General features: G+C 37.5%; 1 protein-coding gene across 4 annotated transcripts in view; it reads left to right on the top strand.

Annotated features, from left to right (window-relative positions):
• The window catches only part of LOC126329244 (sushi, von Willebrand factor type A, EGF and pentraxin domain-containing protein 1), a 505,108-nt gene that overhangs the window by 251,494 nt on the left and 226,388 nt on the right, over positions 1–27,226 (top strand). For 3 of the 4 annotated variants that reach the window (XM_049996139.1, XM_049996137.1, XM_049996136.1), the window contains exons 46-57: positions 2,636–2,767; positions 3,034–3,199; positions 6,897–7,148; positions 7,235–7,367; positions 7,606–7,776; positions 8,079–8,316; positions 15,369–15,581; positions 18,722–18,877; positions 18,981–19,101; positions 19,495–19,560; positions 21,566–21,756; positions 24,194–24,367. In XM_049996139.1, the coding sequence (XP_049852096.1) occupies positions 2,636–2,767; positions 3,034–3,199; positions 6,897–7,148; positions 7,235–7,367; positions 7,606–7,776; positions 8,079–8,316; positions 15,369–15,581; positions 18,722–18,877; positions 18,981–19,101; positions 19,495–19,560; positions 21,566–21,756; positions 24,194–24,367 (2,013 nt within the window). The remainder of the gene's footprint in view (positions 1–2,635; positions 2,768–3,033; positions 3,200–6,896; positions 7,149–7,234; positions 7,368–7,605; positions 7,777–8,078; positions 8,317–15,368; positions 15,582–18,721; positions 18,878–18,980; positions 19,102–19,494; positions 19,561–21,565; positions 21,757–24,193; positions 24,368–27,226) is intronic. The other variant, XM_049996138.1, reaches the window with a different exon arrangement.

The raw sequence follows: 27,226 nt of genomic DNA, 5'->3' as shown, positions 1-27,226 counted from the left end.
GGGAAGGGAGTGAGACAGGGTTGAAGCCTATCCCTGATGTTATTCAATCTGTATATTGAGCAAGCAGTAAAGGAAACAAAAGAAAAATTCGGAGTAGGTATTAAAATCCATGGAGAAGAAATAAAAACTTTGAGGTTCGCCGATGACATTGTAGTTCCGTCAGAGACAGCAAAGGACTTGGAAGAGCAGTTGAACAGAATGGGCAGTGTCTTGAAAGGAGGATATAAGATGAACATCAACAAAAGCAAAACGAGGATAATGGACTGTAGTCGAAATAAGTCTGGTGATGCTGAGGGAATTAGATTAGGAAATGAGACGCTTGATGTAGTAAAGGAGTTTTGTTATTTGGGGAGCAAAATAACTGATGATGGTTGGAGTAGAGAGGATATAAAATGTAGACTGGCAATGGCAAGAAAAGCGTTTCTGAAGAAGAGAAATTTGTTAACACCGAGTATAGATTTAAGTGTCATTATTTTCCTTCTACTGAATCTCCCACACCCCGAGGCTGATAAACATAATGCAAAAACAGTATAAGCCACTGTTTTATAAATTAACATTGCAAATAAGATAACATTAATCATCATCATCATCATCATTTAAGACTGATTATGCCTTTCAGCGTTCAGTCTGCAGCATAGTCCCCCTTATAAAATTCCTCCAGGATGTCCTATTCAGTGCTAACATTTGTGCCTCTTCTGATGTTAAGCCTATTACTTCAAAATCATTCTTAACCAAATCCAGGTACCTTCTCCTTGGTATACCTCGACTTCTCCTACCCTCTACTGCTGAACCCATGAGTCTCTTGGGTAACCTTGCATCTCCCATGCGTGTAACATGACCCCAATCATCCTAGCTACTTTCATATCCGTAACCTCAACCTTGTTGATAAGGTAACCTGAATCCACCCAGCTTTCGCTCCCATACAACAAAGTTGGTCGAAAGATTGAACGGTGCACAGATAACTTAGTCTTCGTACTGACTTCCTTCTTGTAAAAGAGAGTAGATCGTAGCTGAGCACTCACTGCATTAGCTTTGCTACACCTCGCTTCCAGTTCTTTCACTATGTTGCCATCCTGTGAGAATATGCATCCTAAGTACTTGAATCCGTCCATCTGTTGTAACTTTGTTCCTCCTATTTGGCACTCAGTCCATTTATATCTCTTTCCCACTGACATTAGTTTCGTTTTGGAGATGCTAACCTTCATACCATAGTCCTTACATTTCTGATGTAGCTCTGAAATATTACTTTGCAAACTTTCAATCGAATATGCCATCACTACTAAGTCATCCGCATATGCGAGACTGCTTATTTTGTGCTCACATATTTTAATCCCACCCAGCCAGTCTATTGTTTTCAACATATGATCCATAAATAATATGAACAACAGTGGAGACAGGTTGCAGCCTTGTCTTACCCCTGAAACTACTCTGAACCATGAACTCAATTTACCGTCAACTCTAACTGCTGCCTGACTATCCATGTAAAGACCTTTAATTGCTTGCAAAAGTTTGCCTCCTATTCCATAATCTCATAGAACAGACAATAACTTCCTCCTAGGAACCCAGTCATATGCCTTTTCTAGATCTATAAAACATAGATACAATTCCCTGTCCCACTCATAACACTTCTCCATTATTTGACGTAAGCTAAAGATCTGGTCCTGACAACCTCTAAGAGGCCTAACCCACACTGATTTTCATCCAATTGGTCCTCAACTAATACTCACACTTTCCTGTCAACAATACCTGAGAAGATTTTACCCACCACGCTGATTAAAGAAATACCTCTGTACTTGTTACAATCTTTTCTGTTTCCATGTTTAAAGATTGGTGTGATTACTGCTTTTGTCCAGTCTGATGGAACCTATCCTGACTCCCAGGCCATTTCAATTATCCTGTGTAGCCATTTAAGACCTGCCATTCCACTGTAGTTGATGAATTCTGACTTAATTTCATCCACCCCAGCTGCTTTATTGCACTGCAATCTATTGACCATTTTCTCCACTTCCTCAAATGTGATTCTATTTCCATCATCATTCCTATCCCATTCTACCTCGAAATCTGAAACAGTACTGATCGTATTTTCACCTACATTGAGCAACTCTTCAAAATATTCCCTCCATCTGCCCAAGGCATCAACAGGATTCACCAGCAGTTTTCCTGACCTGTCCAAAATACTTGTCATTTCCTTCTTATCTCCCTTTCGAAGACTGCTAATTACACTCCAGAATGGTTTCCAGCAGCTTGACCTAAAGTCTCCAACCTGTTTCCAAAGTCTTCCCAAGATTTCTTCTTGGATGCTGTAAATATATGTTTGGCTTTGTTTCTTTCTTCAACATAACTTTCTCTGTCTACCTGAGTTCTAGTATGTAACCATTGTTGATATGCCTTCTTTTACCTTTTACAGGCTGCCTTGACTGTGTCATTTCACCAAGCTGTTTGCTTCATCCTACCTTTACACACTACTGTTCCAATACATTATTTGGCCACTTCTAGTACTGTGTCCCTGTATCTTGTCCATTCCTTTTTCATTAATGCAACAGATTATAATTTGGAAAGAACAGTCATTTCTTATACTTGCTTATTGTCATCTACACTAAATCCTAGTATGATAAATTCCCTTATCTTTTTGCAGGAAAGAATTGTGAAGAAGATATTATTGACTGTAAAGAAAATTCCTGTCCTCCTTCTGCAACATGTATAGATTTGACAGGAAAGTTTTACTGCCAATGTCCATTCAATTTAACAGGAGAGGACTGTAGAAAAAGTAAGTAATATTTCTTAATGTTTGTATTAATCTCTTCAGGATTTCACTGCTGCAAAAATATTTAGTTTGAGTAGGAATATTTTCAATTGTATTTCTTTAGATGTAAAGTTAAGTGGAACGAAGATGACTGTGATTCAAACATAACTGATTTTGTTTATCTGCTTTAATATAATGCATCTAGGGATTTATCAGTTGAGAAAATATTAAAACCTCCATTAAATAATAGAATTTAAAACCAATGTGTAACTTATTTTAATTTTTTGCAGCTATCCAAGTGGATTATGATTTATACTTCAGTGATCCATCTCGCAGCAGCGCTTCCTTGGTTGTACCATTCTACCTGGGTGCTAAAACGAGCATGACAGTAGCAATGTGGGTACAGTTCACACAAAAGGATGAGGCTGGAACATTTTTCACTATGTATAGTGTTAGGTAAGTTCAAAAGTAGCTTTCTCTGTGCAGTTATTTTTCATTACTGGTTAGAAATTAATAAAATAATCCTCCCTGGTAGACTGCAGAATAGAAAATGAAAGGTCATGTAAAATTACAGCAGGTGCTTTTGATGTGTCCTTCTTGCAAATGGATGATAAATTTTGGTGTCAGACCCTATCCTATATCTGATGAATTTTCGTGATATTCTGCGTAGGACAAACAATATTGCCCTTAATTAAGTGAACCAACTGTCAATCAATTTACGTAACATGTTGCAACTCCAAACACAATAAAAGACATGGTTATAAGAAACCCACTGTTTATTAGTTCATGACGTGGCAGCATACACATCAATACATGATACAGTTTAGTGTCATGTACGAGACACAGGTACAGACTGCTGGCTGGAGCCAGAGCTGGTGCATGGCAGTATAAATGGCACTTGCCCACCACAGGCCACTAGCAATCAGCTGCAGACAATTGGGGCACCGGACCTTCACTGGCAGCCTCTGGTTGGGGCCTGAAATAACCGAATGATGCACTACTCAGACTGTGTGATGCACACCGCAGTAGTGATGGCAAAAGCATAGTAGTGGAAATGTTAGTACATTCTCCCCTTTTCCTTGGGGGGGAAGAGCGACCAGATGCCTGTTCCTGCACAACATGCTGACAGGTGACACATCCATAATGACTGATGCAGTTGTCATTGGCATGAATAGTTCCAGACCCATGTGGACAAGTGAGAAGAGGTGGAAATGGAGGGACCATGAACCTGCTCCTTCCTCCCCTTCCAGGAAAGCAAGAGGACAACCCCAGCACACCTTAGGCAGAGGTTAATTCAGTATTGGTCTTGAGTCTTAGTGCAATGAGATGAGGAACCCAGTTCCAGAGGAAAGACAGGCAGCACCAGCAGGAGGACGGCAGGCACTGGCACCTGCATCATGGTGGAGGTGCCTGTGTTAGTGGAGGAGGCACCTGCATCAAGGCAGGAGGCACCTGCATCAAGGTAGGAGACACCCAGAACACTGTGCGAGGTATCACTGCACGAGCCCCTTATGGGTGCACTGAGGATGCCTGGTGTCTGCTCCTATGAGAGAAAGGCACCACAGGTACGTCGAGGGACTGAACTGCGCCATCCACGTCGGGGCTGTCCACCAGCAGGAGGGTTGGCGGGCACATCTTGAGTAGTAGTGTGCTGCCCACAGCGAGTGTTAATGGGACCATTGCTTTTCACAATATATATAAATGACCTAGTAGATAGTGTCGGAAGTTCCATGCGGCTTTTTGCGGATGATGCTGTAGTATACAGAGAAGTTGCAGCATTAGAAAATTGTAGCGAAATGCAGGAAGATCTGCAGCGGATAGGCACTTGGTGCAGGGAGTGGCAACTGACCTTTAACATAGACAAATATAATGTATTGCGAATACATAGAAAGAAGGATCCTTTATTGTATGATTATATGATAGCGCAACAAACACTGGTAGCAGTTACTTCTGTTAAATATCTGGGAGTATGCGTGCGGAATGATTTGAAATGGAATGATCATATAAAATTAATTGTTGGTAAGGCGGGTACCAGGTTGAGATTCATTGGGAGAATCCTTAGAAAATGTAGTCCATCAACAAAGGAGGTGGCTTACAAAACACTCGTTCGACCTATACTTTAGTATTGCTCATCAGTGTGAGATCCGTACCAGATCGGGTTGACGGTGGAGATAGAGGAGATCCAAAGAAGAGCGGCGCGTTTCGTCACAGGGTTATTTGGTAACCGTGATAGCGTTACGGAGATGTTTAGCAAACTCAAGTGGCAGACTCTGCAAGAGAGGCGCTCTGCATCGCGGTGTAGCTTGCTCACCAGGTTTCGAGAGGGTGCGTTTCTGGATGAGGTATCGAATATACTGCTTCCCCCTACTTATACCTCCCGTGGAGATCATGAATGTAAAATTAGAGAGATTGGAGCGCGCACGGAGGCTTTCAGACAGTCGTTCTTCCCGCGAACCATACGCGACTGGAACAGAAAAGGGAGGTAATGACAGTGGCACGTAAAGTGCCCGCTGCCACACACTGTTGGGTGGCTTGTGGAGTATGAATGTAGATGTAGATGTAGATGTAGAACTGCTGATGTATGCCATTGAGTGAGCAAAAATCTTTAAAGCAGGGATCCGAATATAGGGGACCTTTGTCTGACACCACTGTACAAGATAAGTCATTGACAGGAAAAATGTTTTGATAATTCCGTGGTCGTGACATCTTCTGCAGTAGAAAGGCAGTGAACAACATAAGGAAATGTTGAAAACAGCCAGCAATCACAAATGCCTAGAAAAGTCCAGCAAATTCTATATGGAATCTGTCTCAAGGTAGCAAATGTGCTGGCCAGAGGGGAAGAACAGTGTTGTTTGTCGAGTTGAACACTTGTGGCAGAGCGTGATCAAGCGTTCCACCTCCTGATCAATGTGTTTAGCACTGGGTCTGTAGCTACTGGGTATGTAATTCTGGAGTTTGCAATGGGTTAAGCATCAGTAGCCTGACATGCTTCCGTGGCAATGATTCATCCTGAGCAAAAAGTATTGGGCCCTGTCGGCAGTCGAGACAGTGTTGCCATATTAGTGTGCCACCACGTAGGGCAGAAAGACAAAGAGTATGTTACAATAACAGAAAATTCAAAAGCATCAAACTCAAACAGATACTCAGTATGAGGATGATTAAAAACGAAATAAGTGCTTTTGATGGCTGCTTGTGGCACTGGGAAGTTCTATGCAAATGGCAGAGACCTGTGTGCATGTGCCATGAAAAGAACAACAATTACACATGATATCAAATGAAAGTGAAACCAGTCCCAAAAAGAGGGCTAATCGACACAACAGCTGCTTTAAAAGCACACTGGACTTCAAAATATTTTTGAGGTCTCATTCATATGGGTATTTATAAGATATTTTTTACATGACTTTTCAACAATTCCTTACTGTGGTACTTACCCAAAAGTTCATCATTTTCGTGTCTTACACTGCATGCCCAGAATAACAGATTGTATCTGTATGATATATTTGATTTTTAAATTAAGGGAACCTCAAAATGCCGTTCTTTTACTCTTTGATAAGTAATTCCCAAAAACATTTTGCTGGCTTTGACGAAGTTGCATGTTTATACAGAGAACAATCTGCAAATTAAAAAAACATTTATACATATCATTTCTGAAAATAAGTCATACCTCACACTAATTTATTGAAGTAAGAATGTGCTGAATGAACGAATTGATGATTACTATTGTATTTCACTAAACATGTCTTATCTATTACACTGGATAAAATGTGCATAATCATTATCATTATCATAATTTCAAAGCAATGTGTATAATGAGTGATCTTTGCTATATAAGTAACACTAAATATTTGAAAAATGTTACTCCATAAGTGGTCAAAAAACATAGAAAGTTGGTGAACAGAAACACACTTGGAATTGTTTTCTTTTTCCACTTATGTTATGTAATTGTAGTCCATTAGAATGTATTCATTGGGATAAACCTGGTATTCTGTGTCTGAAAGACAGATTGTTCCAGTAACAGGTGTACAAGTTCCTGTGCTAAAAAGAATCAAAGTTTCAGTGAGTGAATCAGTATAAATCTGCCCATGAAAATGCAACAGAATTAACAATAAATTTGTTCTGTGATTTATGTAACTTATTTAATGATAATTTACAGCTCTCCTCATGTTGTTACTGGCAAACGAGTTATGCTGCAAGCCCACAGCAATGGGGTTCAAGTGTCATTATTTGAGGACCTTCAGGATGCATACCTTGGATTCCGAGAATATGCCACAATTAATGATGGTCAATGGCATCATGTAGCGATTGTCTGGGATGGAGAGAAAGGTGGAGAGCTGACACTCATTACAGAAGGACTGATTGCAAGCAAAGTAGAAGGCTATGGCGGTGGTCGGAAATTACCTCAACAGTAAGTTCACAAATTGATTGGCAATTCAGTGCATTCTTAAGTGCAGTCAGATGCATCAGATTTTTACAAGGAAAAATGTGTTTTAGTGCCTGGGTGACATTGGGAAAACCGAGTGCCAGCAACCCAAGGGGATACATTGAATCAGGCTTCCAGGGTCATTTGACAAAGGTGCAGGTGTGGAACAGGGCTCTTGATGTCACAAATGAAATTCAGAAACAAGTAAGTTACTTTTTTAAGTGTACCGCTTGTAGTCATTTTTTGTAGATGTGGATGTGGCCAAATGCAGTGTAGAAATAATTGAGTAAATATTTGATCTGGATTAACTTCTGTGCACTGTTGCTTAGATATTCATTAAGGAACAATTTCATGCACTAGTAGACATGAACACTATGTGGAAGTTGCTGTGACATTATATCTGAGTTAAATTTTTCTTTCCCCTGTCTTGTACATCCCATAGGTGCGCGACTGTCGAACTGAACCTGTCTTGTACCGTGGGCTAGCATTGACATGGGCTGGATATGACATTACTGTGGGAGGTGTAGAACGTGTTGTACCTTCACATTGCGGACAAAGACTATGTGCTCCAGGATATTCAGGAGCTCATTGCGAGCAGCTGCAGGTGGACAAGGTATGGAGCAGTTTCTTGTAGTTTTACCATAGTGATTTTAATAGTACTGTCAGTAACAATCTTATTTTTTGCTTCATTATTTTGCATTCAATACAAAAGGCAGACAGGTGCATAAACTGTGTTTGCCTATTGCAGATAAACTATGTGGAACATAGTGGCAGCTTTCTCATGCCTTTTGTATAAGTGTTTCTAATAATACAGATACTTAGTATTCAGATGATTCTCTAGTTTTTCTGTACTTTTGTTTATAATCTTTGTTTACTATTTTTCTGATTAATTATGTAGATTTTCTCTTAATAAAGGTGCCACCCCGAGTGGAACATTGCCCTGGAGATTTGTGGGTGCTTGCCAAAAATGGGTCTGCCATTGTGACATGGGATGAACCGCACTTCAGTGATAATGTGGGTGTGGTTCGTGTTGAAGAAAAGAATGGGCATCGTCCAGGGCAAACTCTCCTGTGGGGCACCTACACTATCGCCTATGTTGCTTACGACCAAGCTGGAAATACTGCAACTTGTTCCTTTAAAGTGTATTTGTTGGGTAAGTTACACTGAAGGAAAAATACTGAAGTTTCTGAGTAACGACTGATTGGGCAATTAATTTAATATGCATTTATGGATTTAAATCCTGAGTAATATGTATTTGATGCAAAGAAACTTAGTTCAACTTTCAAAAGTTCACATACAAATCTCGCACTTGCCATTTTAAATCTAAAAAACAATTCTCATTGCCATCACTGAATACAGTAAATGAAATTAGGTGTAGGTTTTATATATGTTCACAAAGCAATTGTTATGGCAGAATACAGACTTGTAGGCAGCTGTACATGTGTGATTGTCCTACAACATTGATATAGTTTCTTCCACTGAAATAATATACGGCTATAATTTGTCAATAACACCTAAAGAAAATTCAAACTAGAAACAATATCATCTGAGTTCAAGAAGTATCAGTTGGGGAACATCAGCCATAGAATTAAAGAATTCCAGCTGCATAATCATTGATAGAGAGTTGTGTAACATGTTCTGATTGAACACACTCACACTATGTTTGTAGATTAATTTCTTTTTGTTGAACAGCACATTATAAAATTTTGCAGGTTTATGGCACTGTGCAGTAATTCCTTATGCCACTAAATGACATCATTTCTGATTCAGTTTTACTGTATACTAATCATCTAAACAGAAGGAAGAATGAGATACCAAAAATATTTTTCTTAAGAAGAAACTTCTTAAGTTTCCATACAGGCAGTGAATATACTGAAGTAATTGTTTGCTGTAGCTCTATTGCACAGGTTTTTTTTCATAGAGGCAGCATCTGCCAACAAATTTGGCATGTTTATAAGACTACATGCACTTCTATGAAGTGTATGGCAGAGGGTACTTTCCTTTATAACAGTTATTAGGGCTTCTTGCTGTTCCATTCATGTATGGAGTGCGGGAAGAATGATTGCTTAGCCTCCAAGTCCACTGTACTTTGTTTAGTCTTGTCCTCTTGATTCCTGTGGGAGAGATATGGAGCAGGTTGTAGAATGTGCCTAGATTCATCACTTAAAAGTTGGTAATTGGTTTTGTTACTGGAGTAAGGCACCATTAGACAGATCATCGACAAATTGCACTTCCTCTTGTATCAGACAGCATAGTTTGAACAGAAAGTCATTTATGACACCCATATACACTCTCTTATGACCCTCTGCATTCTTAAATTTATGTGTATTTTCACCAAAAATGTTTGTGCCTCTTCTCATTTTGTTGTTGATATCTTCAGTTGGATGACTGGTTTAATACAGCTCTCAATGCTGGTCTCTCTTGTGCAAGCCTCTTTCTTGCTTCCTAAGTACTGCAATCTACATCCTTCTCACTATGCTTACTGTATGCAAGCCTTGGTCTCCGTGTATAATTTTTATCACCTGCACTTCCGTTACCAAATTGACAATTCCTGGATGTCTCACGATGTGCCGTATCACCCAGTCCCTTCATTTAGTTAATATGTGCTGGAAATTTCTCTTTTTCCCAAATCAGTTCAGTACTGCCTCATTAATTAGGTGATCTACGCATCTAATCTTGACCATTGTTCTATAGTGCCGCATTCCAAAATCTGTAAGTCTCTTATTGACTGAACTGCTTATTGTCCATGGTTCATTTCCACACAAGGCTACCTACACTACAGACAACTACCTTCAGAAAATATTTCCTAATACTTAAAATGATATTAGATGTTCACCTATTACTCTTGTTCAGAAATATTGTTCATAATATTGTCGGTCGGCATTTTATATCCTCTGTATTTCATCCATGATCAGTTATTTTGTTGCCCAAATAGCAAAACTCATCTACTACTTTTAATATCTCATTCCCTCAGTGTTGTCCGACTTAATTTGGCTACAGTTTATTACCTTTGTTTACAATCTTTCACAGAATTACAATGTCCTCAGAAAACCTTAAAAGTTTTTCATTCTTTTCCCTGAACTTGTAAATCCCTTTCCAAATTTCAATTTGGTTTCCTTCACATATCATTCAACACAGGACTGGCTCCAAGATAGACCCCAGGGGTGGGAGAATTTGTCAATGATCTGGAGCTGCTGCGCATTACTGCTTAATTAAACTATAATGGTGCTTTTTATTACCAATAACGAAATTTAGGGCTGGAAAACTAAAAAAAAAGCACATCATTTTTAGTAACAAAATTGTAAGTTGAGAAACAAGCAATCATATTTTTTTGATTTTGCATTTAACATTAACTTTTAACATTATGGAAATAACTTATTAACAGTTAAATGGCACATAGTTTCTCATATTGACTTCAGCAGTTTGTTCCACAGTATTTTCTAGTTTAGCATGCTTTTTCTGATAGATCATGCAATCACAAAGTTATGTGGGCCACTCAGTGTACCTTGTCGTTATGAACTGTAACAATAAAAACTTTGTCAAACAGTAAAAAGACAGAGTAGAGTCATGATTTCATTTTCACTGTGATTATTTAATGATCTTCCACTTTAAAAAATATGCTGAATCCTGTCAAACTTGTTGACATTTAAATCTGATGATGAATAAAATTCAGAGCAATAACATGCCATTATTTGTAAATAAAATCCAGAGCAACTGAGCATCCCAGCAGGATGTTTGGGTGCACATAGTGCTTGCTTTCTCTACCAGGAAGGCAATGCAGCCTAGGTTTGAGCCCAACTCGTGGTGTGATGAACAGGGCTGGGGAGCAGGTCAGCTTGAATGTGGCTTGTAGGCAGTTTCCCATATCCATCTAGTTAAACAATGGGCTTGTTCCGCACTTTGAACTCAGTTACATAATACACAAAAACTAAAATTCTGTCACAAATTAACGAGAAATTACACTGATCACAGAGAGAAAGAGTGCACAACTTTCTTTCTTAGTAGAGGGGAGGGGAGGATAGTGGCATGAGGAAATGCAACTGGCTAACAAGTGTATCAACAATGCCCCAGGTGTATAACAAATAACAAGCTGACCCTGTAAAAGAAATGAGGAAATGCCAGAGCAAAGACAGACAGAGACTCCAAGGAAGAGGAAAGGCTCTCAAAAGTCAAAATTACTGTTCTGCCAAGTAGACTATGACTTTCACACAAAAATTATAAAAAAATTGTGCATGCAAAACAATACAGTTAAACTTTTCTGATACCACTGCCCACAATGTGACATCACAGACAGTGAACAATGACAATGTGACTGCTATATGTTGCATTGCTAAATGATTGTATTCTACATACTTTGACCATAGAAGCCCAGAAGTAAAACCCTACTTGGATATTCCAGTGCCTGAAATAAACCGCATTCTTTTGTGTGACAATATCTTCATGAAATTCCAGACCACATTACATTGTCCCATAGTCGTCCTGTAGGGAGGACGGGGGAGAGCAAGAGGAGGCACATACAGGATTCGCACATATTTCTAGAAATGATTCAGTGGAATCACAGATTTAGCATTGCTGAATGCAAAGGAAAACACTGTGGCTTTGGTAAACTCTACATTGTTTGGTTGTGATGTTCTTCAAGGGAAATTATAGCAGTGTCTTGTCATCACACTGGTTTTGGTGTTGTTTTGCAGTTTTTGGGGATATGAACACTTACAGGCCATTGCCAAAATAGAGCACCTGATATTTTCTCTGTTGTTCTCTTGTTCAGCCCATAAGAAGCTACAGATAGGGATGGTTCCAACACCCAGCACATTATAAACATTTCTACGGGGTACCTGCCCGGCAGCCGCCCTTTACCTATTGTACGTCTTAATCTCAACAGTCAGTTTGCATTTGATCTGGCAAGGTGAGCTGACACTTCATTCAGTTTAACATGGTGGAGTGATTGTAGTAGAGTATGGAGAATAAGACCATATTATCGGTGTCTTCACCCGTACTTCATCTTGGGATCCAGTTACAAAAGATATACCAATTTCTACATGGAAGAGAGGATGAAAAGGTTAAAAATCAAGATATAACAGATGTTTGGAACTTATTAAACTATATTCTTCTTAAACAATACAACCCAATCTGACATTAACCCAGAGAGTTGTAAGTACTGCAGTACAACTGACATGGCTACAAAATAATGTGCAAAACTAGGGATATGTGGTTTATTTTGGCTTTAACAAGTTGGGTTCTACCAACCAATATGATAATTGTTTTAAAAGGTTTTCACATATATATTCATATTAATAATAAAAAAAAGGACTTGAGAAGTATGAATGTAATTTGCTTACTTTCAAGATATAATAATAGTCTTCAAAAAAATATTGAATTGATAACTATCAAGCATTTAAGATACTATAAGCTTTGTGTTCTTCCAAATTTATTAATTGGGGCATGGTGCATTCTTAAACTCAGTAAATCAAAAGTGGCACTTTTGGAATCTTGCCTTCTCATGGATAAATTTCTGTGGATACCCATGCTTTCTCCCTAGCTACCAATTGTTAGCAACATATTTTGCAGGGAGCCATTGCAATCATTTTTATTGTAATTGAAAGTTGTTGCCATAATCATTTAGCTCTTTCTCTGAGTCACTTTATCAAGTAATAATGAATCTGCATTTTATTCTCATGCTTGAGAAAATTTTGTGTCATGAGAATGACAAAAAAGCATTGCTGAATATCCCAAAGTCCATTTCTTGCCGACAGAGGCTGATGATCAAGTGGAGCTGAAAACTGGCAACACATTTCCTAGCAGTGAGACTCAAGTGCCACGTAATTTGTTTTAGCCTAGGCCCATTTAGAGAAACACTTTTTTCATGTCAGTCACACTCTTTCATTCATCATCTCAGTTTCAATAACTTGTCAGCTCAAGTTATGCTCAAATAAAGCGAGCAGTTTGATGATAATGGGTGTAAGCTATTATTCTAGCTCCTCCCCCAACTATGGCTTCCTTTTCATGTCTTTCAGTTCTTATAACTCCAGTCTAGTTTCTGTTCAATTTGCAAATAAGCTTTAACTCACTATATTTTTTCATCCCTGCTAGTTTGAGAATTTCAAAGTGTTGTCCAGTCAACATTGTCATATACTTTCTCTAAATTTACAAATGCTATAAACATAGGTTCGTCTTCCTTCAGCCTACCTTCTGGGATAAGTCATAGGGTCACTGTTGCCTCAAGTGTTCATACACTTCTCCGGAACCTGAACTGGTCTCTCCTGAGGTCTGGTCATACAAGTATTTCCACTCTTCTGCAAATAATTTGTGTCACTATTTTACAACAATGACTGATTTAACTGACAGTTCAGTTGTATTCACACCTGCTGTCTTTAGAATTAAAATTAATACATTCTTCTTGAAGCCTAATGGTATTTCATCTGTATTGTATATCTTGCACAATTTTGTCATTGCTTGCTCTCCCATCTACTCCAGGACACTTGTTTCCACACATGTCTTTAAACAGTGCTCTGTCAAATTCCTCTTACGGCATAGTACCTTTAATCTCATCTCCACTTATTGCCTTCTCTTTCTATAATTTTACCGTCAAGTTTGTTTCCCTTATGTAGTTCATCTATATATTTCTTCCATCCTTCAGCTTTCTCTTCTTTGCTTAGTACTGGCTGAACTCTTGATATTCATACAGCTGCTTCTCTTTTCTGCAAAGATATCTTTAATTTTCCTGTAAGTGGAAGCTAGCTTTCCACTAGTTATGTATGCTTCTACAGCCTTACATTGGTCCTCTAGCAATTTTGCATTTTCTGTCCATCTTGTATTCTCTCTCACCTGTTTCATTTTTGTATTTTCTCCACTTGTCAGTTAAATTCAGTATCTTCTGCATTACCCAGGGTTTTCTATTTGGCCTTGTCTTTTTTACCTATGTGATCCTCTTCTGCCTGCCCAATTTCATCTCTGAAAGCTATCCATTCATCTTCTGTAATATTCCTTCCCCCATTTCTGTCAGCTGTTGCCTAGTGCTCCCTCTGAAACTCTCAGTGATCTCTATTTCCTTTGGTTTATCCCCAACTCCCATTTCCTTAATTTTCTGTCATTCTGCAGTATTTTCAGTTTTGGTCTGCAGTTCATAACTGACAAATTATGGTCTGAATCCACATCTGCTCTTGGAAATATCTCACAGTTTAAAATCTGGTTTCAAAATCTCTGTCTTACCGTTATATAACCAGTCTTAAACCTTCCAGTGTCCCCAGGTCTCTTCCATGTATACAGCTTTCTTACATGGTTCTTAAATCATGTGTTGGCAGTGGTTAAATTATGCTCTGTGCAAAATTCTACCAGGTGGCTTCCCCTTTCATTTCTGACCCACAGTAATGGCACCATGCTTTCAATTGTTCACAATACCAGCACAGCAAGACCATGTTCGCTAGTGTCGCAAGGACAGAACAGTTAGTAATCCAGACGTTTGCCACTGCAACTACTGAAAAGGATGCTGTCCCTCTTCAGGAACACCGGATTAGTCAGAACCCTGAACAGAAACCCCTCCATTGAGGCTGTACATATGGTACGATCTCTATATGGTTAAGGCACATAAGCCCCCCACTTCAGCAAGATTCGTGGTTCATGGGCGGATTCTGATTTTTGTGTATGCTAAATTTATTATTGCAATTTCAGTGTGTGAGATAAAATGGTTTGTGCAATATTTCATTTTAAAGCAGCATGGGCTCTTTGGAGGTATTTATTGATAAACATACCATTAGGCACTTCTTGTAAACAATATTATTTTCTTTTTACAGTACTTTGTTAATTTCATTTACAAAAGCCTTTGTTTTTAACATATCACAAAGCATTTGAGCTACATAAAACAACTCAATTGGCACAAAATCTTCTGGCTTAGAAACTGCATACATATTGATGGATTCCAAATATGACAAATCCATACTGTTGTAAAACCAGTTTCATCCTGAGTGGGAAAGTCTATTTTTAGTTCTGATCTTTTAGTCTCATTTGTGAACTGTAGATTGTGGTGAATAAGGGGGGAAGTGAAATGCTTATTTCTTTCACAATTTTGAATTAACTATGAAGATAGTTTCAGACTGTGTAGTTATATTTCATTTCTATCTATGAAATTTTGCACATACATATCAAAAATGAATGACCAAAAAATCTCATTGTGTTAATTCTCAGCACATTGTTCTTTCTTCTTTGCAGCTGATTTCTGCCCTGAACTTCCTGACCCTGTTGGTGGCACACAATTGTGCAAAGACTGGGGAACTGGAGGACAGTTCAAAGTTTGTGAGATTTCGTGCAACAATGGTCTACAGTTTTCACAGGAAATACCAAAGTTCTATACATGTGGCGCTGAAGGTTTTTGGAGACCAACTATTAATCCAGCACTGCCGATGGTCTACCCAGCTTGCTCAAGTATGTATCACAATCAAAATGCAATACTTATTTTTACACGCTATTGCTTGAACCCAGAGCCAATTTAAGGTACAAGTGAAACAAGTCACCACTCGGGGTACCAAGATGGGAGGGGCACCAGAGGCATCACAACTGTAGCATTTCTATACCGGACATATTATAGTTAGTAGTGTCTGCTTGGGGTGAGAAGCTTAGAGGGGCACCTAAATGCAAGATTTGTGTACAGTGCGTATCACAGTAGCAAAAAGTAAGACGAGTAAAGTGTATGAGAGAAGATGGGGGAGAGGGGGAAATGGTAAGTCGCTTGTGTGGAAAAATGTTCTTAGACTGGCCCTGCTTGAACATTGTTGACCAATTGTTAGAGATGCACAGAATAAGATATACAAATCTGGTGTCCAGCTGTAACAAAAAGTTGTGAGTTCTAAAAAATATTATTAGTAATTGACAACAATGATAAATAATTTCAAGGACATTTATGATTTTACAATGATGTCATTTAGAGGAACCATTTTAATCTCAGAAAATAAATGTGGATTCATTTTTTATATATAATTGAATCAATGAAGTAGGCAATGGAAATAGTATCAAGCTTGAGACAAAGTGGGAGTAAAACAGAAACATTGATGTGTCAGAGAAACAAAAAAGTCAAAAACCTGATGTTATTTTAGTAATATCATAAAGCAATGCATTTTTAGTAAACTCAAATTACATTTTATTGAACTAGAGATCACACACACCTACAGAAAATAATAAATATGTTTGTGTTCATTTGTCATCCATTTTGTGAAGTTTTCTTGTATTTTGGCTAGCTCTACTTCTTAAAGAAATTACTCCCTGTTCTACTGTTGTGCTCAGATTGTCATTGGTGTAAAAGCCTCATGTGTGTAATGCTCATTTAAGCTTCTCAGGCACAAGTTGGCTAAAATGTTGATAATTTAAGGTCTAAAACTTTAGTTTTTAAGTTGCAGCCGTTAATTCAATAGTGTGGTTCACATTATTATAAGGGGTAAGGCATCATTAGACAGAAGTCTGAAATAAGAATTGGCTGTTACGAGTGTAACATTTCATTCCTGGCATAGTGCAATACCTTAGAATGCACATTGTATTTTCCAATATTTATAAAGAATTTCATTTCTAGCTCGTAACACTGTCCAGATAAGTGTTTCAGATGAAAGTGATGTTTAAATTTGTTGCTAAGTGGAATGTATGTCACCACACTTCAGATATGTGTTGGATTCCTTGTGGTAATGATGAACCTGAGTTGCAATTCATGACATGGTTCTTGGAAAAAAAAAATTACTTCGTCAGTATTATAATTTAAAAATGAAGTTCACCAACATTTCAGTTCCTTATACTCAACCATGGTTCTTGACAGCCAACTGTCACACATGCAGTGAAATGTCAGAACCTCAAAGGTGATATAACGAATAGGACCAGTCCAAGTTCTCACTATGTTGACAGTAATTACTGCATAAATCCATATGCCATCGTTGTAGTAATACATTTTATCCATGCAGCATTGACTGCATCATGCTCTCTCTCACTATCTCTCTATTTGGCGAATAACTTGTGTGATTTCCCAACTTAATTTGTGATTGAACTTAGTTTTCTCCTCTGCTCTGTGTTTTCAAGGAATATTTGATTTTGAGTAATAACATCTGCATGACTTTTTGCTTCTACTTGTGCTTGTATTTTTCTTGATAAGCAATACTCTTATTTTATCTGTGCTTAATTGGTAGTTACTCTTTGGCAGTAATTTATTTATACAAGGATTTTTCCCCCTTAAACACAGATGTTACTGAATGATATGAGCTGTATTCATCAAGAACTGTTGCATTTTCCCCTTCATTGGTACACCTATCATTTACAAATATATTTTGTTCTGTATTGCTTTCTATTATTGTGCAATTCTCCCTCATTATGATTTTTTCAGATACTTTTGTAATAGCTTCACAGCATTACACACATTCTTAGCAAACATCCAAGGAATATACTCAAGTTATTGTATGTCAAGTCACTTGTATGTCTTTCATGTTCTTTGTAGGCACTCAGAATAAAATTTTCAAATATTTTTAGTGTGTCATTGTCTGCTTGGAGTTGAAAGTATAAAGAACTTTTTTTCTGAAAGAACTACTGTTCTGTGAAGCTGTAGATGACTGAGATCGCTTTCAGATCATAAAATAGAGGCCATGGTTCAGTCCACCACTGCAGAAACTGATGCCTGCCAAAACCAGTTATTTTGTTAGGAATAGATGTGATTATGCCACACAATTGAATTAAACTCATAAAGAATTCCATCTGTATTTTTAGGCCATAATCTTTTTTATTCCAGAGCTTGTTCTCATGCAGATTTTTAAGTATTATTGTTGCAACAAATTTGTCATTCTTGTTTACTGCAATACTGCAGGCTACCTGTCTCAGGAAAATGTATTATTTCAGCATATTGAAAATAGAAGTTTTTCATTGTTTTTAATACAAATATCAAACCAAAATTAAATAATTTGTTAATTATCTGCTTTATTGAGAATGTACAAGAGAATGAGTTCATGTGAATCATGCCATCATGATATCAATGTTAATATTATTGCAAATCATAATTTACCATCTTCTCAAGAACTAATCTTTAGTCTTTCACCTCTTACGTGAAGTGCGAGTTGTTGAGCATTACCTGACAGATAAAAACTTGCACTGGACTGGGTCTCAAACCTTTTGCAGGTAATGATCTACTGATTGACATGTCCAGGTGTGATTCACAAACCAGCAAGAGATACAAAGTAAGCTCATGTAAAGCTTGAAAAAAATAAAGATACCAACAAAACTGAAGATATGAAAGTAGGTAATGAGTCATATCTGGATAGTTAAGTCAGTAGAGCATTGCGTATAAGAGGCAAGAGTCTTGAACTGGCACAAAGTTAAGCCTGCCAGGAAATTTCAAGTAACATTTGTGTATAAATGTCTACATGATACACGCACAAAGAGAGAGAGAGAGAGAGAGAGAGAGGGGGGGGGGCAGAGAGGTGGAAGTGTTGTGTGAGTGGATTCTTTGCATGCTTCATGTCCATATGCTTGAAAAACTTTTCTTCTGTAAGTACTTGTTGGTTCTGAACCCACTGAAGGTTTTTTTTAAAACTTGTTAATAGCTTCAAAACCAGCACAACGTGTCTTCAAAATAAAAATGCAGTTCCCTAGTTCTGTACTGTGTAATTCTGCTGGACAAGGAGTCCTGAGACAGAAAGTTCGCAGTGCGGTGAATTCTCTCAACAGAGACTGGAACTTCTGCTCGTATTCTGTGGAAGGTAAGTCCCATGCAATTATGTCACTCATCTATTGTTTTATTTTCTATAATTTGTGTAAGAATTGGTAAGACAGGTATAATCAAAGCAACATAATTTTTTTCAGGAACTAGGGAGTGCAAAGACCTAAATATTGATGTAAAATGCGACCACCGTTCCCGACCAGCAAGGGATGTTAATGATGGCAGTGGCTCATATGTCCTGGGTGCTGAGGTTCCAGTTGAGCCGTGAGTATAGTTATTGTCCCGTTTTCCTTGCAGTAATTTCTTAGTCTGGAGTACTTCATGGTGCATCTGTAAATGAAATCACAATCTTTTGTTGCTGTTTTTTATATTCTTCATAAAGTTGACTCTTTCTGTAGCTAGTAATTCAGTTGTTGTTTTACTGAATTGTGTCTATTTTTCCCATGAACAGTATTATTTCAATTGCACATAATAGCTGCCAAAGGAAATGTTTCTTTAGTAGTTTTAGAACACCATCCTCCTTCATTTTTAAAATAGAAAAGCATGGTATGTTTGTTTATGAATGCTGTACTTTAGTCACAGTAGCTGACTTAGTTAAAGTGTTTTGTTATCTCTATGACTGAATCACACATCTATAGTGCATGTTGTTTCCCTCAGACTGGGCAGGCAGTCTCGCCAGGCCAGCGACACTTACAACATCGAGATATCCTTCCCAGCTATCAAGTAAGCACAAGTATTGCATGCTTGTAGTTCAAGTAAATTTATTTTATTTCCTCTATACAAAATATTGACCTTCTATATACCTTACATGAACAAGAATATGAACTTTTATGTATGGCAATATATTAATAGTAAGTTTATAGAGATTCTGTCAGTCACAACAGCTCTATGATAAGAATTATGCCTGTAAGATGAAGAGAAAATAGATAATTTAGGAGTAAAGGAGAGCACTCACCAGATAGTGAGAAAATAGATAATTTAGGAGTAAAGGAGAGCACTCACCAGATAGTAGAAGCACTAATTTATCAACAGGCACACAAAACATAATGGAAACTCACTAGCTTTCAAAAAACCTTTTAATGAGTTGGGGGTGGGGGCACACCTTTGCAGCTACAGTGTGCCGGTTGAACCCACAGATTTTGTGTGACTGTTAATGGCGCAATGCTTCTGCTATTCGGCGAGTAGTCTCCTTTACTCCTAAATTATTTACATTATACTAGATGAAGAGAAAATCTATTTTTTCTATTCCAAATTTCTACTACTTTTCCGCTTTATGGATCATAAGAGTGACAGAAAAAATTGAGACAGGAAATAATATAGAAGCTCCAAAAATTTGTCAATAAATTGAAACTGGTGATCACTGGGTGTGTGGAAGTGAGGCTCATTCATCAAGTGTCTGGTAGTTTTAGTATTTGGATGACAAGTGATAGCAGTGAAAGTATTTTCAGGACCTACAACTATAACATTAGTAAGTTCCTTTCTGGTTGTACTGTTTATTTGTAGTAATGTTTTGTGGAGAGAGTGTAATTGCTGCATTCTGTGAGACAAATGATCTAAAGATGTAAATGATTAATACCGAAACTTCATGTATAGAAATTTAATGCTCATTTCAAATCACTTTGCCATGAAAGCATACTCTAAAATGTCATCTTTTGAACACATGTGTCAATGGCTTTGCCGCAGTGGTAACACCGATTCCCATCATATCACCAAAGTGTTGTCAGGCTGGGCTAGCAGTAGGATAGGTGATCATCCAGCTTGCCAGCACTGTTGGCAAGTGGGGTGCACTCAGCCCCTGTGAGGCAAACTGAGGAGCTACTTGATCAAGAAGTAGCGGCGCCAGTCTTGTAAACTGACATACAGCCGGGAAAGCGGTATGCTGATCACATGCCCCTCCATATCCACATCCAGTGATGCCTGTGGGGTGATGACAGGGTGGCTGGTCAGTACCCTTGGGGGCTTCATGGCCTGTTGGGGCGGAGTTTTGTTTTTTTATGAGCACATGCACACATGGCCACTCTGCTGCTTTCGCATGCACAGAATTTTGAGTGTCAGGGTATAATAAAGTATCTTGTTTTCCCAAAATGAGAGCTATGACAGTGATAATAAAAACACTCGACATTCAAATTAATTTATTAATGCAAGGTCATCTTTGAAAGACAAAGGACAGATAAAAATTAAGCTTGCCAGATGTTGGCATTTTATACATACAATTAAGAGAAATATCCAATTAAACGATAGGAAAGGTAAAGTGTTATTAGTGACAAGTAGCATTAGATGAGATTCAGTACGGCAATAAGCCATACTATGCTGCCTTATTATAATAAAGATTAATGATCTAAATTCACAGTAACAGAAAAATCATTTTGCCCCATATAGTCCTGAACTTTAGTGTATTCAGTTTCAAATAGCTTTAACATTATCCTCAAATCAAATGCAGACCTTTTTTTAATGGTAGTGTTACCAAAAAAATACCAGTCAGAGCTTACTGAATTCAGAGTATATAATTTAATGAAAGGAAGCAATAAATAATAATGTTGAGATCTCCGACATTATTATGATCACCTTAATTACTGTTGCTTCATTTGTAGCAAATGTTGTAAATCAAGTTGATATAAAGGTACCTCATTTTTCAAAATTGTGTCAGTAAATGCACATTTTAACTTGTAATATGAAGGGAATAATACTTTAAAGTTAATACTTATGTCCTTATACGTTTCATCTCTAGCGACCCTGTCATTAACTCTAACACAAATGAGAGGTCATCTGTCCAGCGATTATTGGAGAAACTCATACTGGAGGAAGACCAGTTTGATGTCCGTGACATTTTGCCAAACACAGTTCCAGATCCAGCATCACTGCAGCTACAGTCAGACTATGCTTGTCCACCAGGACAGGTGGTAATGGCCCCTGATTGTGGTGAGTGTCTATTTAGTTTTCATGTGTCAGCATATACTTTTGTGGCTGCAGTTGCTACTTTTGTCTAATGAGCATAAGCTTCAGTGTTAGTTATAATGTAAGACTGCACATGGCAATAAGTCACAGTTAACAGCTGATGAAATTAAAATCTACTCATGGTGAATTGTTTACTGTCTGAAATTGCTGTATATTTCCGATGCTGATAGAGACAATGCACTTTCTGACAGTTAAGGTCCAATTTCTTCTGGGTGGGCTGGATTTATTTAATTATGGTGTGTTGTGAAGTTTGTAGATGCAGCCATAGGGGTGGTGGCAGGAAATATTGAGAACACCCTGTAGATGTTATGTAGGTAATTCCAACCAAACTTAGTGCACATCTACTTACAGCAGTGCCCCTACGTGAGAAGTGGTACTGGGAAAGGGGTAATATGTAAAAATAAGTGTTGTTATAGAATATCTGAAGGACTATTAATCAGGTTTGATACACATACGACTTACTATCTGATAAAAAAAAATACTGCAGGGTAAGATACTTGTACAACCACTAAAAGGTAAGAATAATCATGGACAACTGACATTAGTGCCAAATGTATAGTCCTTAGCTCACTAGTCTGACTGGTAACAGTCCTGATGATATTAAGTTCAAATTTAGTTGAACAGAATGAGTGAAACTTAAACACAAGAAATCTTGCATTTACAAACTGAGAATTCATACATCCTACTTTTCACACCAGCATTCATAAGAGAAGGTTGGACTGGTTCAAAGACACAGGAAAAGTGGGGAGGGGGTGGGGATTGGGGTGTGTGGGCACAAGCAAAGAGGCATTTGTGGGTAATCAGCTAATAATAAAATTATATCCAGACATTCTGGCAGTTTTTTCTCTACCTCACATTACACCTGAGAAATAAAGTATATTTGGATGGATAACTAGAAAGTTGTGTAGACTGCCGAGGAAATAAAAGCAACAGCTGACTACATTGGAGGTGTAAGAAAACTGAAGCCCAAATAGAGACACAGTAGGAAGGAAAGAGGTAGTTTTATGCCCAAGATACATGCAGGCAAAATCAAAAGTGATGTGGAGCTCTGTGGAAACTTCAGAAAGTCCACAGAGTGGAGTTACAGAAACACTCAATACTTTCACACTCCACCATGCTGTTGTTGTTAGATGTTTCTGATAAAATATTACCAAGATGCTCATCCAGAACATTATGTGACCTAATCAATTGAAAATCTGAAATTATTTCAGAAATGCAACTTTGCTAAGTAAGCCATTAATTATTACCATTGATTATGGGGGCACTTTCCTTGGAGAGTGATAAATGAGCATAAGATAAAATAATCATTGATAGTAACCAGCAATAGTGCTGTTGTGTGTTGCTGTGAAAATTAGCCACAAATTCCAGAGAAGTCACTGTCAATAAATTACTACCAGTCAATCAGCAAATGGTTATTAACAGCAATAATGTAATTCTTTTTCATGAGAAATTTTGCTGTGAGTACTGAATCTGGAGAGAATGTGCAAAGAAATTGTCCCTAGCACTAACGTTCTTTTGTATACCATAACTGTTCTTCTAGAATATCATTGTTTGTAGTAATGTAATTGGATGGATAAAAAAAAATCTACTCACCAAATGGCGGCAGAACACAAACATAAAAAACAAGAGATTTTACTTATGCAAGCTTTTCAGTCCAGTGGTTCCTTCTTCAGACAGAAGGGTTGAAGGGGAAGGGAGAGGTGTGCAGGAAAAGGACTTCAGAGGTTTAGGAAAAGGGGTACAGTTCAGAAAAGTGACCCAGAACCACAGGTCAGGAGGGACTTACCAGACGGGATGAGAAGGAAAGAGTCTTCTGAGTCTTTCCTGGTAGTAATTTATTGACAGTGACTTCTCTGGAATTTGTGGCTAATTTTCACAGCAACACACAACAGCACTATTGCTGGTTACTATCAATGATTATTTTATCTTATGCTCATTTATTACTCTCCAAGGAAAGTGCCCCCATAATCAATGGTAATAATTAATTGCTTACTTAGCAAGTTGCATTTCTGAAATAATTTCAGAGTCTTCTGAGTCTTTCCTTCTCATCCCATCTGTCTTTTCTGACCTGGGGTTCTGGGTGACTTTTTCGAACTGTATCCTTTTTCTGAAACCTCTCCTGTCCTTTCCCTCCACCCCTCTTCCTACCCCTTCAACCCTTCTGCAAGAAGAAGGAGCCACCAGTTCCAAAAGCTTGTAGATGTTAAACTTTTTTTTATGTCTGTGTTCTCCTGCTGCCGCTTGGTAAGTAGATTTCTTTGTGTACCCACTTACATTATATGATCAAAAATTGATTATTTTCGTTGTTACAGTATGTAATAAAAGTTTATTTGCTTGCAACAATTACTTTTTGTGATGTTTTCCTTGATATCTATTAAAATAATGTGGCAATCTGTTCCAGTACCCTGTGCTGTTGGAACATACTTTGTGAAGGAAACTCGTACATGCTTGCCCTGTCCTGTCGGTTCATACCAGAGTGAAGCAGGACAGTTACAATGCACACCTTGCCCAACAATTGCTGGTCGCCAAGGTGTCACAGTAGGTCCAGGTGCTCGCAGTGCTTCTGATTGCAAAGGTAAATAGCATTCTAAAAATCTGTAGTATAATATTTATGTCATTTTATAATTTTTTTATGGCTTGTATTGAAACTACACTTCCATTTACAGTGTTGTAATATCTAAAGAAGTTAAAGTGACTCTGGTGATATAATTTAATTTCAAAAAATATTGTGAGTACATTAGATTCAAATTAAATTAATAAAGATAATGTGGAATATATAAACTGAAGATATTTGCAGCAACATGTAGGTCAAAGGCTTATGCCTAAAACAATTATGAAGCAAATTATATTGCAAAGCAAATCCAAAATATAGTACAGAAATAATGTCACACAGTTACAGCCTCCTATTGTTCAGATGATGATTTGCACTGTAATTATCAGTGGTATAATTAATTCTACATCATCAATTCAAAATAACCCACTTCCTATTCCTCATCTCTCAAAATTGTGAAGTATTTTCCTGAGACTACTGACAGATTATATATCTATATTTCTCTAAAAATGTAACTCCGTTTTGCAATTGGGCTACTGACACTCTTTATCATCGATTCACATTCTTGAGCACAGTACATAGTGGAAACAGATTTACTTCTTGTTTTTATCTTTTTCTACTCTCCCTCTTTCTTCTGTCTCCTCTTTCAACTATAGCGAGTAATGCAATATTTTCTATAATGCATGCTGGACACGTCAGTTGTGCAAGCTTACTGGAGCACAGTAAAACAATTGACCATAACATAGGCTGTACAAAGTACTTTATTTAAAATGTGGAACATTAAACAAGAGCTATAAACCATATTTCAGTAATTGCAAGAGCCTTTCCTTATTTGTTTGAAATAGGATATGACTCTGAAATGCCTAGGGACAAATTTCAGACATCAAATACTTAAGTTTTTCATAGGGATGTAAGGTTAAAATAGCTACAGGTGAGTGTGCACAGTTCACAATGATGTGTAGGGAAGGATAAGTTAGTCAAAGTAACTGATAAAATAAGGTTGTCAACAGTTACAAGATCTGTTATATTCCATTCTACTGTTTTGTTTCTGCTCTCTAATACCAGTATTGTTAATAATCTTTGTCTCCTTGTCTGCTGTTGCTACATGGATATACAGGGTGATTCAAAAGTTTATGCACAAATTTAAAGAGCTCATAGAAGAACCAAAACACAGCAACTTTAGAATAGGAACTTATGATTTTGGAATAATCCTGAACCAGTGAGAGCTTTGGAATGACAGGAACAACAAAGACAATCAGTGTGCATTGTAATCTTCTTCACCCTCACATCACTAGTTGATTTTCACCGACTTCGTATTAACTTCTTTTAATTATCTTTGAGAGGAGTAAGATTTACAATAAACTTTTTACTTATCTTCTTTTCTCATCGTTGGCTCCAGTTCTACACGTCTAGTGGTTGATTCTTAATACTGAAATGTTTGACATTGTAGGTTCCAAATGGCATGATAATGCTAAAGTAAGCCTACTTCATAATTTGTGTTTCTGCAATTTTTATTATATCCCTTTGTTTTATATCTCACTGTCTTTACAAATTCCACTTCGAAATCAAAAATTACATTGATATTGCCAAAATTAAAAACATGATCAATCACATCAGAGCATGCCCACTACTAACTCATTCTGCAGTACTAACAATACTGCAGAGAGTTTGCAAACTTTCTTAAAAAATGACTTTCTATTAATATATACCATTATTTTATAACCGAATCAAGAAGTAATCATAATAAATATCATTTGATTGCGGAATTAATAGTAGAAATTTTAAGTGTGCCAGATATTTTGTAATTTCAAATGTTTCTAAAATAAGAGTAATTTTAACTGTACATTGTAACAAAGAAAATAAAGTAATTTCATCTTATACATTTTAGTCTGAAATATAATACATCATGTACAAAATCATATTAAATTCATTTAGTTAAACAGCTGAGACAATACTAAGCTGTTTAAAAGGTAGGAAGTATTTTTGGTATCAATAACTTCTGTTGAAGAAAAGTAATGCTAGGGGAGGATGGCCTTTTACAACATCCACCTTAATTTAACAAAGTTAATGTACTGTTCACTCAACAATGTTTTACATTACAGACAGTGTTCGAAATGGTGGCCACCAAATTCAGTTCAGGCATAACACCCTTGTAGAAAATCTGGTGTTCTCTACCAAGTCACCAGTCATCACCTGAACCTCATCAGGCACACAAATACCCTGACAACAAGTGTTTCTTGACTGAGAACTGATATCACGTACATAAGGCTATTGATATACCCCCACCAACAAATAAATAAATAAGTAAATAATAAAATCAAGAGGCGTTGAACCTCTACATTTCAGTGTAGCTCTTGCAGCCAGTGTCCTCCATTATTTGTTGCATGTATCCCATTCACTTTCTTCCTCACAGATTTTACACTCTATAGTTCCCTCTGGTACATGGAAGTTATTCTCTGATATCTTATCACATTTCCTATAATCCTGTCCCTTCTTCTTGCCTGTGTTTTCATAATATGTTCTTTTTTTCGCCCCTCCAGCAGAGAATCTCACTCCTTATTTTATGAGTCCATTTAATTTTCAACATTCTTCTACAGCATCACATCTCAAATGCTTCTAATTTCTTCTGCTCCAGTACTCCCACAGTCCATGATTCACTTCCATACAATGCTGTGCTCCAAACGTACATTCTCAGAAAAATTGCTTCCTTAAATTAAGACCTATTTTTGAAGCTGATAGACTTCTTTTGGCCAAGGATGACCTGTTTGCTTGTGCTTGTCTGCTTTTTATGTCCTCCTCGCTTCATCCGTCATGGGTTATTTTACTTCTGAGCTAGCAGGATTCATTAACTTCGTGATCACCACTTTTGGTGTTAAACTTCTC

This window comes from Schistocerca gregaria, chromosome 2 (assembly GCF_023897955.1).
Source record: "Schistocerca gregaria isolate iqSchGreg1 chromosome 2, iqSchGreg1.2, whole genome shotgun sequence".
Classification (NCBI taxonomy): domain Eukaryota; kingdom Metazoa; phylum Arthropoda; class Insecta; order Orthoptera; family Acrididae; genus Schistocerca; species Schistocerca gregaria.
The sequence above is the reverse complement of the archived record's forward strand: the minus strand, read 5'-3'. Positions and strand labels throughout refer to the sequence as shown.